The 13,201-nt window shown below is 47.6% G+C and overlaps 1 protein-coding gene across 4 annotated transcripts in view; it reads right to left on the minus strand.

The window, feature by feature from the left end:
• LARS2 (leucyl-tRNA synthetase 2, mitochondrial) overlaps positions 1 to 13,201 on the minus strand; it is a 152,446-nt gene that overhangs the window by 56,720 nt on the left and 82,525 nt on the right. For all 4 annotated transcript variants that reach the window (XM_004760822.3, XM_004760823.3, XM_004760821.3 and 1 more), the window contains exons 8-9: positions 9,609 to 9,716; positions 7,362 to 7,521 (exon numbers count right to left, since the gene is read on the minus strand). In XM_004760822.3, coding sequence (XP_004760879.1) covers positions 7,362 to 7,521; positions 9,609 to 9,716 — 268 coding nt within the window. The remainder of the gene's footprint in view (positions 1 to 7,361; positions 7,522 to 9,608; positions 9,717 to 13,201) is intronic.

Consider the following 13,201-nt stretch of genomic DNA (forward strand, 5'->3'; position numbering starts at 1 on the left):
CAGCTCCTCTATTCTTTCCCCTTGTGGGGATCAGGACACACAAGACAGGTTACAGTGGGGACAGAGTGACATATAACCCAAATGGGTCTCCAGGGCAGAGGTTCAGTAGCACCTATGGCCCCAGGGCTGGGAAGCACCTGCTGCCCTGAGCTGCCCAAGAGCTGACACTTCTCAAAATAGAGACCCATATTTCTGATTGCGTATTGCCCCTTCTCAAAGATGATGTGTACGTGTGCTAAGTCTGTAATTATGATAAAATGTGATGAAGAAGGATGGAAGATGAGGGGAGGTGATGCACGAGTAAATGTTGCAGGGTCATGTCAAGAACTGGTGAACTGAGAAGGAATGAGGTAGGTGTATTATACAGACACGTGGAGGTCTGGACCATAGATATAGCTGTGGCACAGACCGAGAGTCGGCCCCAGCCCTGACTCACTGTCTGATTCAGCCACGGAATGTTTAGTTGCACACGTATCTGCACAGCTCACAGCACCACTGCTCAGCCTTCCCAGCACTAGGTGTGGCCTTAGGGTACATGCAGAAGCAACTTCTAGGGCATGCTCTCAGAGGGAAGGAACGTGGCTTTCTTCTGACTTACTCAATGCAGATAAAGTGTAGAACAGCTCAGAACACACAGGTAAGGACAAGATCCTAGAAGAACAGAGTGGGAAGGCAGAAAAGAGCCTTGGCCTTGACTGGCTCACAGAGCAGGCTTGTCATACTTGCTTTGAGATTCATGTGGGCAAGAAATAAACTGTTTTTTGAAGTCACTGTGTTTTCAGGACTCTGTCATAGCCACCAAACTTATAACCCTAAGGAACATATGCCTGAAACAATTCAGAGTGGCTTGTTAGGGAGCTCATGCTACTGCTAATACTCTTTGACTTCGATTTTTCATGCGATATACATATATCACTTGGATCTTACACAACACAAGTGAATTTTTAAAAAGAGAAACAGAAATTTATCTTGAAGAATTGTCACTTTACACCTGGTAAGTTAGAAAAAACTTCTAGAAGGGTGCCATCAATGTTTCCAAAGTTGCACTGAAATTTGTGTATCATTGGATACAGCACTATAAATGGATGACAGCCCTTTCAGAAACCAATAAAAGCAAACTGTAACAAGAACTAGAAAAGTGAAAAATAAATAAATAAATAGATAGATTAAAAAAAAAAAAGAAGAAGAAGAACTAGAAAAATGCTCGTAACCCGTGAACAAGTAAATCCCACTCGGCGGACTATCTCTTAAGGAAGTAATTCTACAGAGGAAAAGAGCTATGTGGATATAAATGTTGACAGTAGCTATATCTGCAATAGCTCCAAACATGGAAAGGCCAAATGTTCAACATGACAGGGAAGACTGAGAATAGTATGGTTCATCCAGTGAATGGAATATTGTGTATGAATTAAAAACGACTAAAAAAGAAGCTGGCCGGGGCGCCTGGGTGGCTCAGTGGGTTAAAGCCTCTGCCTTCAGCTCAGGTCATGATCTCAGGGTCCTGGGATCGAGCCCCGCATCAGGCTCTCTGCTTGGCAGGGAGCCTGCTTCCCTTCCTCTCTCTCTGCCTGCCTCTCTGCCTACTTGTGTTCTCTGTCTGTCAAATAAATAAATAAATCTTAAAAAAAAAAAGAAGAAGAAGAAGCCGGGCTAAAAATGAACCACCCCCACCCCACTGTCTGAAATCATGTTACGTGAAGACCAAAACATAAAGACAGAAGCTGAATGATCTTTAAGGCACATTTCTGTGGGAACACAACACACACTGGGGCACCTCTGTGGCTCAGTGGGTTGAGCATCCGACCCTTGGTTTCAGCTCAGATTATGATCTCGGGGCCGTGGGACTGAGCCCCGCACTGGGCTCTGTGCCCAGGGAGGGGTCTGCTTAAGATTCTTTCTCTCTTCCTCCCCCTCTGCTCCTCTCCCAGCTCACATGTGCTCTCTCACTCCCTCTTGCTCTCTCAAATGAATAACTAAAATACTTAAAAAAAAAAAAAAGGCAATATGACCACATGCAACGAACGAAGGCAGACCCCTACCTTGGCTGTATACAAAAATTAACTCAAAAATGGATGAAGGACCTACATGTAAAATAGAAAGTGAAAAGACAACCTACAGAACTGGAGAACATTTCTTTAAATCATACATCTGAGAAGGGACTTGTATCTAGAATATGTAAAGAACTATTAGAAATCAACAACGTAAAGACAACTCAATTAAAAACTGGGCAGAGGGCCTGAGTAGACATTTCTCCCAAGAACATACACAAATAGCTAACAGGCACATGCAAAGATGTGCAGCATCACTAGCCATTGGGTTAATGCAAATCAAACCCACAATGAGATTCCACTCCCGACCCCCTGGGAGGATCACAGGCAGACAGACAGACAATAACGGGTGTTGGTGAAGATGGAGAGGAACTGGCAGCTGCTATGGGATACTCTGATACTTCCTTGGCCAGTTAAACACAGAGCTACCCTATGACCTGGGGGCCCCTCCCAGGTACGTACCTGAGGAAATGAAAGCATATGTCCACACGGAAATCCCTACTTGTGTTCATAGTAGCACCACTCATAGGTGCGAGGAAGTAGCTAGAATGTCCATCAACCAGTGAATGGACAACTCAGATGCATAATGTTATTCTGAAATAAAAGGGAATTAAGTACTGACAGAGGCCACAGCATGGACGAGCCTTGAAGACATTATACTAAGTGAAAGAAGCCAGTCACAAAAGGACAAAATACTGCGTCGTTCTATTTATATGAAATGTCCAGGATCGGCAGATCTAGGGGACAAAACAGACCAGCGGTCGCCTAGGGCTGTGGTAAACAGTGGGCACAGGATGCGGGATCTCTTTGGGGGTGATAAAAACGTTCTGAAACTGTGTGTAATTCTATGGATATACTAACAATGCCGGAACTGTCCACCTTCAATTAGGGGTGAATTATATCTCAATAAAGTCATTATAAGAAAAAAACGTAGCATATTACATGAAACAGTTCGGTTGGGGTTGGGTTTTTGGCTTTTTGCTTTTTTCATTTTTTCTACCTCAAAGTTCTATCAGGGCAGTTTTTCCACTAGAAAAGAAAAGAAAAAAATCAGCGTATGAATTTAAGTATTAAGCCGATCGGTAATGAACTCATAGCAGCACCTTGTATGCTCGACGTACCTGGTCAAAATCGATTTCTTAGAAAGGACAAAACTAAAATCGGAAGCTCTGGACCAGATCAAGAGCTCTCTGTATTTCTCCTCAGTCAGGTTCTGCCCTGGTGAAGCAGAACGCAAGGAGGCCACAGAACTCTGGCACAACCGAGGCATTTCCTACAATGTAGGAATGTAGGCATCTGTAACTGCCAGATGCTTTCGACAAAAGGAAGCATTCAAAGGTGCCCTCTGCCCTTGGGGCCCCCCTGCAGAGCAGGCAGGTGTTTCACGCCCTCTGGAAAAAACAAACAAACAAACAAACAAACAAACATACAGATGGCTTTTGCTCAGTGATCAGCAAAGCAGTGCTCTGGCAGGGATACTCTGGGAATAGGGCTGTGCAGTTAAGGAAGTGTGGGAAGTGCCACGTGACCCGCTCTCGGAGACAGTCGCGGTGCACAACAGATGCGCAAAGGTTCTGAGAAGTCCTGGAACGAAGTGACCTGTTCATCTCTGTTTATCCCAGGTTATGTGAGCGCAGAGGCTCTTCCCTCCACAAAGCATCTATCAGCGTGTGCTGGAAGGATGGTAGAGGGAACTGTTTGATTAAAGAACAGACTAAAACCTACAGCATCCCAAACCCATACACATACTGAGCAGAAAGCGGGCAGGCCAACCAAGAGTGAGCAATGAATTATTTAATGCTCTGGGGCTTCCCCGGGAGAAGAGGCTCTTGCTCTCTGATGTGGCAAGAACAACGGGGTTCTGTGGTACCCTTTAGGGAGACCTCACTTAACCTTTTGGCAAAAAAAGTGCCTTGTGGAGACCACCGGTGACTCAGAGCCTGAAATGTGTGGTTCCAAAGCCTCAGGGTTTGAATATTATTTTAATATTTGAAATGTAAGAAAAGACGCCAGGAAAGAGTCAGAACAGCTTCTAGAACTCTGAAGATATTTCCCTATTGATGCTTTTTATGGTTTCTAGCTCCCATCAAGTCAGAGCTTACATAACATGACTTAAGTCAGAGGCGGTCAACTGAGAGAAGGAGCAACGTGAATGATAGAAATAAACTCAGTTTGAAGAACTCTACGGGGAAACACCTGACTTTTTGCTCTCCTAAAGGAATCTGTGCCAAATCAGACAATGCTGAGCAAAACACAGTATTTCTAGTCAATAACACCAGCAACCCAGAAATCAGGGCAGTGTCCCCAAAGCCTCTGCCCTTGCTGCCTTCCAGAAACTTCTGGGAGCTGCTATGGCCCCGCCATTCTGACAACCGCTGTTCTCCTGTCTTCACCATCTCTTAACTCGTGGTTTGCCGGCCCTCCTGCCTGCCCTCTGCCAAGCATGCCCCCCGATCTGTGCATGTCATCCCCCTCCACTGGGCCCCACAGGGCTCCTTCTGTACCTGCAGGGCCCCCCACAACCACTCTGCCCACTTGGCCGGGAAGGCCAAACTCACAAAGGTGAAGTGACCTTCCTTAACTCATAGGATGGCTCTGGGACCAGAACCTTCACCATCTTCTGCCCACGGAGGAGCTGCTACACAGAAACCAAGTTAGTGGCTGAGGGAACCGGTTTGAGGATTGAACCTCCTTCAAGTAATACATTCGTGTCACAGCTGTGCGCTGCCCTGACTTTCCGTGGTCACTAGTCACCCTCAAAACCTGACACCAGAGGAGAAAAAAAATCAAGCCGCCTGTCTGATTTGAGCCAGTCAGCAGTGGTAACAGACAACAGCGACATGACACTCGGGTTTCAAATATCACCTCCAAGGCCGAAGAAAGCATACATCCATATTCATACGGTTGGGTTTTAATTCGCTTTTTAGAAAAACTGCATTGCCAAGGCACACCACTGGCCTTACGTAACCAATGCCACATGTCAAAATCCAGAGACTTGACATGCAAATTAATCTTGAGACTTTGAATAAGTTGACTTCTGCAAGAGTATTTCTAGTCTGAAAATTAGAATCGGAAAATACAGAGCCAAGTGTAATGTTCCATTTGGGATTATTTCTGAGATTATTAAAAAGAGGTGAGGACGAAGCTGGTGAGCCGTTCAGCGCTAAAACGAAACGATGGGACAGGTCAAAGGTGACAATACCCAGAATGACCATGAAAACGTCACTCTTTGCATGTGCGAAAATAATTGAACTTTTTACCTATCAAAATGTTTGGAATTTATACAGAGCCTTTCATGGCAGGAGCTCCGTCTTTCATAATGCACGGTCTCATGAAGCCCCTGTTAATATTACCTCGTTTTAATGTGTGTCCCCAGGTTAACTGTAAGAAAACGAAATCTAAGGGCTAGATGTTTACATTTTTTTTAGTTTTTCCATTTTAGATGTTCTTCAACCACTGCAGCCCACAAGGAATCTCCGAGTGCTCATGAGAGTAAAAAACGAGGAGTTTTCCCTTTCAACTAAAGAGTTGAAAAGAATCCAGTTTTTCTTTGGAGTAAGTGGAGAATCAAACAGAGAGCTACCCGGGACTTTATAAGCACAGCACTGGAATTTCAACACAAGTCTCTTTTCTGTTTCAGTACGTAACAATGGGAGATGACGGCAAGCAGTACCTGTCTCGGGCTGGAGTGCACCACACACGCGTCTGGCCCTCCTCGGTCATGGTCACGGGGGGGGGGCGGGGGGCGGGGGGCAGCAGGACAGAGACCGGCCCTCTGCACATGCCCTAGCGCTTAGCACCAGCAGGCTCCTCTGCAATGCTCACTGGTTTGAACCTGCCTTCAATGCTGGAAGTAAGCTATTAAAAGTCTTCCGCAGAGGTGAGTTGGGATGACACGCTATCTTTCTAGCCTGATACCAGGAAGCCTTTCATTCTGGTTATCTTAGGAATAGCAATTAAAAGGAAACACTCTGCATTATCCTGCAAACCATTTTTGTGAAGGCAGATAATTCACAGACCCCAAAAATTCAGACTGCGTTCTTAGGGCTGGAATTTAGAGTCTGAGAAAAGAGAATTAATTAAGGATGAGATTTTTACGGAAAAATGTACATTTCTCCAGAGACCTACTTCTTCCTCTTTTTCTTCTTGTTCTTCTTTTTGTTGTTGTTCTTGTTGTTTAAGATTTATTTATTTATTTTAGAGAGAGAGAATGATGGGGGAGGGGCAGAGGGAGAGGGAGAGAGTGACTATCAAGCAGGCTCCGTGCTGAGCATGGAGCCTGACGCGGGCTCAATCTCATGACTCTGAGTGGAAACCAAGAGGCGACACTCCACCAATGGTGCCACCCAGGCGCCCCCTCCAGAGACCTACTTCTAATCGATGGGGGACCTCCTTTGGCCTGCCCAGGGTCCACACTGCCTCCCCTTTAGTAAGAGCCTCTGAGTTGGTTCTGGGCAGCAACCCCTCCTCCCTGGTTCTGGTCTTGGTGGTCGAACAAGGGAGATGTCTGACCTTCCCTCGCCCAAGAGAAAGGCCACGGGCCTCAGTTATACCATCCAGACCCCTTGCCCTGCAACAGGAATCTTGGACCCAGTACCCCCCACACTGAGGCGCGGTGAGAGCAGAACTTGCTCAGTCAGTGGCGCTCAGGAGACTGTTAGTTCCTGCTGCCAAACCCCCCACAGCTGCCTGATCCAGGTCCTCTTCCAGACTAGTTCCTGCTAGTTAGCAAGCTGCCCACAGCTGGGGTGCCTTCTGTTTCTTGTACCTGCAGCCTCCTGACTAATGCCCAGGCACTCCCCACATCCTGCTGGGCCCATTCCGGGTGAGCCTGATCCACCGACCCAAGGCCTCGTGCTGAACGGGACCCTGTTCAGTTGCTCAGATGACTGTGGGAGTTCTTTAAAACAATAAAACGAAGTTGTTGAAAATGCTTCCTCTGATTCTCACCGGCTTCTTTCTTGTCGCCATCATCAGGATTGTCTTATCTGATGATGGAATTATAAGTTAAGCAGAAGATGCTATTCCTGTCAGAAAGACCCTTAAGGCTAGACTGTATCTAAAGAGAAGAGTTGAGTTTTCGGTCAGAAACTCAAGAAGCCGAGCAACCCGCCACTCAAAGCGCAATCGAGGGTGGTGACACTTTCTAATCTCTCATTTATCCTGTTGGGAAAATAGAAAACTAGCAGGTGAGGCCCGGGTGAAGAACAAATCACACAGGACGACGTGTGGGAATGGACCGTGAACCCCGGAAGCGCTCACTGTCCAGCTGGAAGGTGTGATTCCCGCATTAGCCCGAACTCGCCAGCTTACCTTTGCCAGGGACAAGTGCCTTCTGGAAGGTTTCCTTCAGCGAGCTGTGCCCGTGTAAGAGTCTGTGGCTGGGAGAGATGGCCACGTGGGAAGTGCCGTAGATGGCCTCGGGCGTGGCCGTGTAGGCGGTCAGCTTTTCTCCGGTGACTTGACCATCCACCTGGCAGGTAAAAGCAGAGCCATTTCCTTCCTCAGGGCTCCCTCGGGGCTGTCGTGCTCCCGGGCCACGTCCCCTCCTCCCCTCCCCTCCTCAAGCCCAAACACCTGGGACAGTTCGGGGCCGCACCCCAGGGATGTGGAGCCCTGAGGTGACCCCTGGACTGGGCAGACACAGACGACAGAGATGACGATCACTGTTTCTCTTCGAGAAGTCTGGTGCCCACCGCCCGGCATATGTGGCGGCTCAGAATCGAAGGTGGTCAAAGCATGCTGGGAAAGATGTCTCCCTCATCTCCTGGCTCTTTTGTTCATAAATCAAAAATAACTATCAACATCGTGAGAAAGGAGCTATCCTTTCCTCCAGGATTTATAGTAAAATAAATAAACAAATAAATAAATAAAGGCATCTGCTTTTCTAACCAGAAAAACAGTCATTGAGGCTAAAACTGTTCTGAAGAGGAAAGAGAAGACACCTCAGGTCACGCCTGGGCATGGTCCCAGGCTGGTTAAATGCCTCTGAAACAAGAGGTATACATTAGGCATCAACTGGATGCTAATTATACGACAGACACAGAAGGGACAGATGCTCCTGCCTTCACACATTCACTCAGATGTGCTCACAGCGGGCCAGTGACAGGCAAGTGTATACTATGGCCTGAGTGCCAGCTAGGGGTCCCCTGTGGAGCCGGACTTAGGTCCTGTACCTACCAGACCGAGAGTGCTCCCTCCCCTGAGACATCTCATTTTCAGGTGGGTCCCAGGAACAGAGACGGAAACATTTTCATTAATAAAATGTTGGGGAAGAGAGAGAATGTGGAAGCCATTTTCTGTACAGTGGCTGAACAGCTCAGAGACCCACCACCTTCAGCCTGGCCGAGAAGCCAAGGCCCTTTGACACGGGGCCTGACCCAGTCTAATGCGCAGGACCCAAAAAGAAATGGCCCCAAGAGTTTGAACCAAAGTAGCAGCTGGACTGAATTTGAGAAATCACACCACCTTCTCAGGAAAGTGGTGACAGAATTTGGTCATTTCAGGATTTGGTTTTCAAAGCTTTCAAAGTCCCTGCTCCCTCATGGGAGTGGGGGGTGGGCTTCCCATGTCTGCGGTTGGGAGTGAAGTGGACCACGTTTGTGAGGAGCTGACCCAGGCAAGTGTGAGCTCTGTGACAGGCAGCAGGAGCTCAGCAGACACCGGCATGGCTGTCAGTAGGAGGAGTCTAGAAAAGTAGGTCAACTCTGTCACTTGGCTGCCGTCCCCTCCTTCTCGAGGTCTGGCCTAAGGTGAGGGATGGGTCTGTAGCTAAGAGCACAAAAGTCTTGCGTAGGGAGGAGACATCTGAAGAATTAAAACAAAACACAAAACAAAAAACCCAAAACCCCAGAACCTTCCCAGGTAAGAAATAGTAAAACAACAACCATCTTGTCTTGTAAGGACAAAGAGAAAGGGTTGAGGGGGGGCACCTTTTGGAGGAGGTGGGCCTTCGGTAGTGACCTCTGACCAGTGTTTCCACACAGGTAGGATCTTTTGAACCCTGAGTCAGCCCAGGACACTCACCAGCTTCGGGTGTGCCCCGTTTTGAGGCGGTGTCACCCTTGGCTTGTTGGCTTTTAACCTGCTTTGTGACATGAACCCCTTGGAGCTCTGGGCCTGCTGCACAGGAAAATGCCCACACAGCCTTCTGCATCTCATCTCAGGGAGCTCCTGGACCCACGGAAAACCCTCTACCTGTGCCGACCAGGAGGGTGGCCTGTAGCAGTAGGAGGCGATGGAACCACTTGGAATGTGGCCAGTGTTGCTCTATGTGTAAGAGCGCGCAGATTTCAAAGACTCTGTACGAAAACCCGAGTGTCGACTGTTTCCTCAATAGAGGTTTGTTACTGATCACATCCTGAAACGATCATTTCTTGGTATACAATGGGTTAAATAAAGATATGTTATTAAAATCAATTTCGCCTCTTTCTTTGCACTTTTAAAAACGTGGCTATTGCCAAGTTTGAGATGCTGCTGCTTAGTTGGTTCGGTGAGTTCTGAAACCGCAGATATGTGGATCTGTGAGCATGAATCCACGGACAGGCTTTGCTCCATCACCTTCAGTGCGAAGTCCAGATGGCAGCCCACACAGTCGCCGATCCAGTGGGCCTGCATGCCTTTTATTCCATACCACTCTGGAAGGTCCGCCAGCGCGTCCTGCATGGCCTGTGGGAATGACAGGAGAAGAGGGCAGAATAGCAAAGCTTACTTAAGGGATGCCCCAGCTACGGGGCTTGCTAAGGCAGGAAAAGCGGGACATTAAAGGAGGCTCCGAATTCAGCCCTCTCCTTGTCCACCTGCCAACCCGAGGAGCCCAGCGAGGGTCGGAAACAGATGCGCTCACCATGACTCAATTTAGTGAGATGGGGTTGACCGATTTCTCTATTCTGAGCGGGCCAACGTATGGCGAAAAGAAGAAAATTAATGAGGAAAGACCTTAATTAACATCTTGGATGAATGCAGTGAGCACATTCTCTCCCACAGTCTGGGAATGAAACAAAACAAGTTCAAGTTTCTGAATTTTGAAACTTAAGACAGGCAACTCAGGGGGCTGGGCATGGCACAAGTCAGCCGTTGCAAAACCAGGACACTATAAATGACATCTCGGCATTAAAAAAATCAAAATCGGCTGAAGGGAAACCATTGCATTGATTTGCGTAAACATTTGCTATTATAAGTGCATACATATTTTCACTGTTTTTGTGCGTGTGTGTCTATGCTCAGTCCTAAATCCCTACAGCAGGGAGGCTTTTCTATAAATTACTCTCTATGGCCTCAAGTCCATGCCATCATTTAGCATTTGATGATGAGACACATTCCTCCAACAGTTGATTTAGAAGTAAATCACAGGGGCGCCTGGGTAGCTCAGTCAGTTAGGCGTCTGACTCCGGATTTCGGCTCAGGTCGTGATCTCGGGGTGGTGAGATCGAGCCCTGCATTGGGCTCCGTGCTCAGTGGAGAGACTGCTTGCAATCCTCTGCCCCTCCCCTCACTAGTGCATGCCCACTCACAGGTGCGCTCTCTCTCTAAAATAAATAAATCCTTTAAAAAAAAAAAGTAAACCACGTATCTATAACGTGAAGAGTCCAATTTTAAATTCCTAGTTGTATTATGATTAACATAGGCAACATAATGATGCCTTACTGGTCTGGTGTTCTGAATTCATAAAGTGCTTTTACACACATCTCTTCTCCCATACTCTGGTGACGTAGCTCATTTTCAAACCAATGAACTTACGCTGCGGGAGGTTACAGCTCTCTGATTCGAGGCCACAGGAGTGGACGAGTCATGACTAGACCCTGACTTCCTATTCCTCAGTCATGTGATAACAACACAGAGCCTTCTCTATGCCCATCATCTGTCCATCCATCCAGTCTCATCTACTCAATAGGGTCTGGAAGCTTGAAGATCCAGAAATTTCTTCTGCAGCAGAAATTATGGATAATGGATAGCAATGTGTTTATTAATTTCTTTTCTTTTTTTTTTTTTTTTTTACAAGATTCTATTTATTTATTTGGCAGAGGGAGAGTGAGAAAGCACAAGCAGGGCGAGCAGCAGGCAGTAGAAGAGGGAGAAGCAGACTCCCCACCGAGCAGGGAGCCGGGTGTGGGGCTCGATCCCAAGACCCTGGAATCATGACCTGAGCTGAAGGCAGACACTTAACCGACTGAGCCACCCAAGCACCCCAATTGGTTTCTTTATTCTACTGCAAGGTATTAGCCACCCACCTGTCCACACCAAGAACTCAATCTAAGCACTGGGGGCTGGGCATACGCGAGACAGGACGAACCAGCGTTCCGCCCATGGAGTTTCAACCATGCACACACGCAGTCTGCTGCTGTCAGTCGGGGAACTGATCAAAATTCAATGCCAGATGCATTTAGTATCACAGAAGGTGAGATACAGGTCCTGGAGATGAGGCGAGGCAGAAGCAAAATAGTGAGCAGGCAGGGAAGAAAATGAGCAGAGTGAGAAATGGGGAGAGAGCCAAAAAGGCTGGGCGGATGAACCCCAGAGGAGGAGAAGGAAAGTCATGGGAACGGGATGGTGGGGAAAGCGAGGCTCCAAAAAGCAAAGACAGGAAGGGGGAAGAAAAAGGGGATTTGGAAGCAGAGAGATAATGGGGAAATGGCACAAGTGAGGGAATGAAAGTTGGGGAGCCCCTGCCATGTGTGGGGCTATGGGGCATCTGCACAGTAAGGTGCAAGGAACAGCGCCACATGGAACATGGCTTACGGGCTGCTCGGTGACACGGTGAGCCTTTCTGCCACAGGGCTGTCAGTCTCAAGTAAGGAGCGAAGGAAAGAGGGAGCAGAGCTATACTTCATGCAAATGGAAAGCAGACAAAATGGAAGAGGGAGAGCACTGGAAAGCCTTGTGAGTTTCAAGTTGCCCTTGGAACATAACCACACACCAAGGCTAGGCAGGTCCCCTCTCCTTCTAGGAAGGTTCCAACGAACCTAGTGAGGGCACTCAGCATAATCTCCAGTGCAGAGACCCAACCACCCCGGGTGTTTGAAGGTCGTTTCCAACACATGATCCTAGGCTTCTCCCATTTTTGGACTGCTACTTATGAAAGGTGAAAAATGCTTTTTTTGTTTAAAGATTTTATTTATTTATTTGACACAGAGAAAAAGAGAGCACAAGTTGGAGAGCAGCAGGCAGAGGCAGAGGGAGAAGCAGGCTTCCTGCTGAGCAGGGAGTCCCATACAGGGCTTGATCCCAGGACCCCAGGATCAGACAGACACTTAACTGATAAAGCCACCCAGGTGCCCTGAGAAATGCTTTTTTTTTTTTTTTTTTAAAGATTTTATTTATTTATTTGACAGAGAGAGATCACAAGTAGGCATAGAGGCAGGCAGAGAGAGAGAGGAGGAAGCAGGCTCCCTGCTGAGCAGAGAGCCCGATGCGAGGCTCGATCCCAGGACCCTGAGATCATGACCTGAGCCGAAGGCAGCGGCTTAACCCACTGAGCCACCCAGGCGCCCCTGAGAAATGCTTTTTATGACAAAATGTAACCAACTAGAAACTGTGGGTACTTCAAAGTCTACTTGGTAATTTGGATAGGAGATCCGTGAAAACCAAACAGTTGATAAAGAAGATACAGGAAAATGGAAGGTAAGTTTTAAAACTTGAGTTCATCACGATCTGTGCTTGACACACCGTATGATGCCGACGAGACTATGCTGTACCAGGAATGCTTGCCTGAATATCCCAGGGGAGGATCAAAGGGATCTAGAGTGGCCAGTTTTAAGCAGAATAAGGAACAAATCAACCACGTACAAATGCTGCCTTCAGTCATTGGAACATACGTTGGAACATACCTTCCAACTCCCTGTGATCCAGGGGAAATCTAAAATACGTGACAGTTAGAGAACCGGGTGGCTCAGTTGGTTAAGCAACCCGACTCTTGATTTCAGCTCAGGTCATAATCTCAGGGTCATGAGATCCAGCCCCGCTCTGGACTCAGCACCGGGCGGGGAACCTGCTTGAGATTCTCTCTCCTCCTGCCCCTCCCCCTCTCCAAATAAAATAAAACACTTGATGGTGACACATGAAGGAGACCAACAGGCGCCATGACGTTTCTATATTTGCTGGAGTGAAAGATGGCTTTTGGGAAGGTGGCGCTTGAGTCCTGCTCCAAATTGTTA

This window comes from Mustela putorius, unplaced genomic scaffold, assembly GCF_011764305.1.
Source record: "Mustela putorius furo isolate JIRA1106 unplaced genomic scaffold, ASM1176430v1.1 tig00000095_pilon_pilon_pilon, whole genome shotgun sequence".
Lineage (NCBI taxonomy): Eukaryota > Metazoa > Chordata > Mammalia > Carnivora > Mustelidae > Mustela > Mustela putorius.